At 29.1% G+C, this 5,057-nt stretch overlaps 1 protein-coding gene across 2 annotated transcripts; it reads right to left on the bottom strand.

Annotated features, from left to right (window-relative positions):
• Nucleotides 1-2,575: 2,575 nt before the first annotated feature.
• On the bottom strand, nt 2,576-4,289 carry LOC145073311 (uncharacterized). Of its 2 annotated transcripts, none has more exons than XM_079019859.1 (3): nt 4,040-4,289; nt 3,764-3,904; nt 2,576-3,235 (listed from the first exon to the last, which is right to left on the bottom strand). In XM_079019859.1, exons 1-3 carry the CDS (start codon nt 4,084-4,086, stop codon nt 2,722-2,724), a joined length of 702 nt encoding a protein of 233 aa, XP_078875985.1. In that variant the 5' UTR covers nt 4,087-4,289; the 3' UTR covers nt 2,576-2,721. The 2 variants fall into 2 exon arrangements, with proteins under 2 accessions (XP_078875985.1, XP_078875984.1); XM_079019858.1 differs by having other exon boundaries at nt 3,764-3,900; nt 4,040-4,288.
• Between the last annotated feature and the right edge of the window lie 768 nt (nt 4,290-5,057).

Below are 5,057 nucleotides of genomic sequence, written 5' to 3'. Positions count from 1 at the left end.
AATCTCAATCGTCTCATTGACCATTACCCGCAGATTACTTGTGAATAAAGTTAAATATATACTATATCGTTTAATGTTCTTTTTAGTTGTTATGATTAATATATATTTAGAAAATTAATTTGTTCAACTTTCTAATTTCGATCATTATAATTATTTAAAATATCAAAAATTGTTTTCTTCAAAGTAACCATATAATTTTTTATATAATGTTGTCATTAATATTGTTATTGTTATTATTTTTAAGCTAATCCTTTGGAAACTCTTAATTATTATAAAAATAATTTTAGGAATTTTTTTATATCATTTGCAGTTACAATTTAGGTTTTACATTTAAAATTATAATTTATAACTTTTAACTATTTGCAAAACAACTTTTCGATTTTCTTTTAAGTTTAATAAAAATTTCGATTTAGGTTAACTCTTTAACATTATTTTTAATATAACAATTTAAGTATTTTATATCAATTATGATCAAAAGTTATGGCTTTAAAATGATAGTGGTTCACATACAACAACATATTTAAAATAATAAGTTAAGTATCATATGTTAAAAGTTAAAGACATAATATAAGTAGTTATAAAAGGTGTTATCTAAATTAATATTATAGTTATTTAGATATTCTAGTTTAGATTTTACATTTAATACTATATATTATAACATTTAACTACTTACAAAAAAGTCTATGATTTTTCTTTTAAGTTTAACTGATATTATGAATTACGTTAACCATTCATCGTGATATTTAAATTAACAGTTGAAGTACTTTATATCAATAATTCAAAAGTTATGCACAATAAAACGACAATGGTTTACATATAACAAAATATCTATGCTATTCAGTTAAAAAAACAATATAAGTTAAATATAATATGTTAAAAGTTAAAAGAAAAAGATGTTATTTGGACTAATATTGAAGTTGAATGTCATCAATTTAAATAATATGAAATGTCGGTCATTTCAGTTTCAAATAAATATGGTTTGAAATATTTTCAATCAAATCATTTCGGATGGTCTATTTATAGTATAGAAATAACAACTAACATATATTAACTTTCAATAACATAAAAACATTATAATTTTTTAAAACATTTTTATTCAAAGAACACATCAAAATATTCTTAAATCATACAAAAAAATTTGTAATAACAATTTCAAGTATATATATAGAAATAAACATATGTTGAAAAATCTATAAAAGTAATATTAACAATTGAGGCACCAAAATCCGTTCTTTAATTTTTTATATTTGAATCACAAACTCTTTCAAATAAGTGAATCTGTGAGAATCTTAGTTGTATACTAAAATATATATAAAAATGAAAAGAACATGAAAATTTATTAGTAAATACTGTTAATATAAGAAATATGAAAGGTAATTTAGGTTTCAAATTAAAATAGCCATAACATCCTTCTTAATAAATGAAGGTTTTTTTTGCCACATGTCAATCTCTCATGAGTTTTGACACTTGTCATTTGTGGTATTTTTGAAAAAATATTATCCATTTGTCAATTTTTGATTTGTTTTAATTTTTAAAATTAAAGTTATCTACTTATATATGTAAAGTATTAAATATCATATATATGATATTAAATTGCAATAAATAAGTTTTTTCATTTCTTATTTTAAAATTATACATTAAAAAATATTTTATATTAAATTTTAATTTAATATTTAATTTTTTTTAAATCAACCCGTATAACATACGGGTCTCACACCTAATATGTATATATTAAAGATATAAAAAAAATAAATAATAAATATCATTAACATAGGGAACATGAAAGTCATCCGGTTAAAACTAATTATGATTTGAGATAACAAATTATCTTCAACTATATTATTATGGACGACTTTTATTATAGTATAAAATAAATATAAATATAGATATAGATAATACAGTCATAATGATCGTTTATCCAGCTTTCATTTTATGATTAACCCTTTTTATTTATCAACTAAAAAGGACATCTTCTATTGATCTATCCAGCTTATAATCTAAAAAAAGACATGGGTCAAATATTCATATGATTAAATTAAGGTCAGAAGAATTATGGGTCCAAAACTAGCAAGGATGTATGTCAAACCGAGTTTTGCCATCATTTATCAAATATCAATTACTAAAAAGCTTTACCACGATGGATATCTCTTAATTAGTCTTTTTTGGTTATAAGCATTAGAATTTGTAAGATATATATAGGTACTTGATAGTCCAATCATCAATTCTTTCACCTCAAACTAACCATAGTTGGTGGCTCTAGTAACCTATGAATCAACATGCAAGAATCTGTGGAGGTTTTAGATTTGGCATATAGCAAAAATAGGAATCTTCAACTGCTAGTGGTAACAAGACATCAACAAAACCAAAATGTTTGTCGCCCACTTCGTAGCAGATAGATTCTGGCACTATACAGCCAAAACCTTTTTTTGTAGTGCAGAAAAGGGCATACTTCCAATGGTACAACTGTGTTCCCACTTATGCTCCGAGAAAGAAAAAGCAGAGCTCCTCTTATATGCTCGTGTGCACTCTGACCTCGTGATCCTCGTGTAACTTTTAAATTAAAAACACAAACATCTAGGAAGCTAACATGCACTAGCTAATCCACTATATATGTGAACATTATAGTTGAGGGAGAAATTAAATAAGATGCCTTTCAGCATGTTATTAACTAGCTAACTAATATTATGAACAACTTAACTAGATGTAATTACACAATTGGGATTAAGGAGGTTGAACAAGAACTCTCTCCTCAAAAAAATTGCTTCTCATGAAAATCTTGAACGATGAGGAAGACATGGGTAGTTCTTCAAGTTCGTCATAGAAGTCGTTTTCTTCGGTTTTTGGTGCCGAAAAGGTCATGAGATTGGGATATGAGAGGGGCTCTTCATCAAAGAATGTATTTTCCAGGTTTAGTGTCAAGCGGGTTTCGTCTTCTGGGGTTTGGATGTAGTGGAAGTTATCGTTTTCAGTGCAGGTGGTAGCATCTTCATCTTCCACGGCAATGGTAGTTACGGGTTTCTGATTTTCGTTCTCTTGATCTAGTGGATCAGGGGCTGTATTCGTTTCGGAAATAGAATCATGGAGGATTTTGGTTTTGGGTTTTTTTGGGAGAGTAGGGTCTGGATGATTATGAGTAGAAGTGTAAGTGATGATGAGCATCGATGCATCTGTTCTACATAACTCCACTTGTTTCTTGGCCGAACAACTTTTGGACGTGCTGCATCTGTAGTAGCCCCTGTAAAGTTATAATTAATTTACAGTCAGAGAACAAAATGCAACAGCTTTGTGACGATCAATAATTGATGCGTATTTGAGTTGGTGAAACTGAGTGATGACAAAAGGACCTACACTTTTTAACCACTCAAATAAATACTCGTATTTAATGGTGAAACAGTGAAACCCCATTACCCTTGCTTTTTCACTACCAGACATACTACTATTGGTGTATGATTGAAGTGATTCGAGCTAAAATATCAGAGGAAAATAATTCTACAACAGGAAAGATATAACAAGGGAAATTAACCAGGAATCTATCACAGTTTTGTAAAAGGTTATAATGATTGACCCATACTAAAAATAGGAACGCTAGACAGCCAGATGCTACCCCGTCTTCCCAAAATAGGAGTTCATTCGGATTCTTCATGTATCAAATATGTTACTTTCTGATTTCAGAACTAAAAAGAAATCTTGATATATAACCACCAGAAACAAGAAAATGACATACGTTTCCAAAGTCAATAAGAGAGGATAGTGTTGAATGAACCTTGGATAAGGAGATCCTTTAATGGGTTTTTGGCCATATTTCCTCCAAGACCAACAATCACAAGAAGAAGAGTTTTCACTCCTCTTTTTCCCTTCATTTTCTTCAAGCTTCACTGTCACCACAATCTTCTCAGCCGCCTTCCTACCTTGCAAAAAGAAGAACCAGAAGAAGATGAAATTCTTGTGCTTTCAGAGTCATATATATAAGTCAAGTAAAAAGGAAATTAACGAATCAAACGAGTCTCTTGATCCTGATGAATACTCCTGTGCAGTTTACTTGCCTTTTCTTGGAAGCCTGAACATCTGGAGTATGGTTGGAGACATTAATTATGGAGTCTTCCATTATGATCTTGTTTATATGATGATGATGATGGAAGGGGAAACTGGAAGAGGGTTGTTGAATGGCTAAAGATGGAAGGGGAGAGGGGAGGGATGTAGGAAGAGGAAGGACGCATTAAAGAAAGCAATTGATTAAGAGGGAGAGAAAGGGAAATAAAGCAATAGATGACAAGATCCACAACATGCACTTCACCACTTTCATCCGCATGCATTTACTTTAATGCCCTTGCTCCCATGGATAGAGTTTTCTATCCAAAATTTATGAACTACTGCAAGTGACGATTTTTAGTATTATTTTTTATTTAGTAGTAGTTGGGTGATCTAAAATCCTCTAACTAACACATTGCCGGATTGATCAATAATTTTAAGGCACCCCCTTGTTTAGGGACTTAGAATAAGATTTCTATGATAATGAAGTTTCGCATTGTTTAGATTTATTTATATATGTATGATATTATATTTGTAATATTAAGTATCTTTATTTTTATCGTTATAAATCTTATAATAGAGATCATTCAAATCGATATGGTTTAAGATAAATCATCTATATATATCTTGAACCATATTAATTTGAAATTCTCACATTTATGCTAATTAACTATCTTATTAATTAAAATATTTTGTCTATATAAGAAAATTATTTCATTTTTGGTTATCCACAATGAAAGAAAGAGTTTGAATGATGAAATATAGGGTTGTAAACGAACTGAACGTTCAACGAACTATTCGTGAACCGTTCGGCAGGAAGTTCATTTATGTTCGTTTATTTAGTATATGAATGAACATGTTCATAAATTCTCGTTCGTTTAGTTAAACGAACGAACATGAACAATGGTCTCGTTCGTTCAATTATGTTCATGAGCGTTCGTTTATGTTGTTCGTTTACATTTGTTTATGTTCGTTCATATAAGCTCCTTATATCTTCATATATGTTTAATTGTGTCTGACTACATTAC

This window comes from Lactuca serriola, chromosome 9, assembly GCF_051521515.1.
Source record: "Lactuca serriola cultivar US96UC23 chromosome 9, Lser_US96UC23_V15, whole genome shotgun sequence".
Lineage (NCBI taxonomy): Eukaryota > Viridiplantae > Streptophyta > Magnoliopsida > Asterales > Asteraceae > Lactuca > Lactuca serriola.
This window is presented reverse-complemented; position numbering and strand designations above follow the sequence as displayed.

Excerpts from the sequence above, each read along its gene's own strand:
- LOC145073311 (XM_079019858.1), bottom strand. The coding sequence starts at position 4,105 with ATGGAAGACTCCATAATTAATGTCTCCAACCATACTCCAGATGTTCAG. Across the intron at positions 3,901-4,039 it reads AGGCTTCCAAGAAAAGGCAA|GCGGCTGAGAAGATTGTGGT; the intron begins GTAAACTGCACA and ends CAAGGTAGGAAG. Across the intron at positions 3,236-3,763 it reads AAAGGATCTCCTTATCCAAG|GGGCTACTACAGATGCAGCA; the intron begins GTTCATTCAACA and ends ATAACTTTACAG.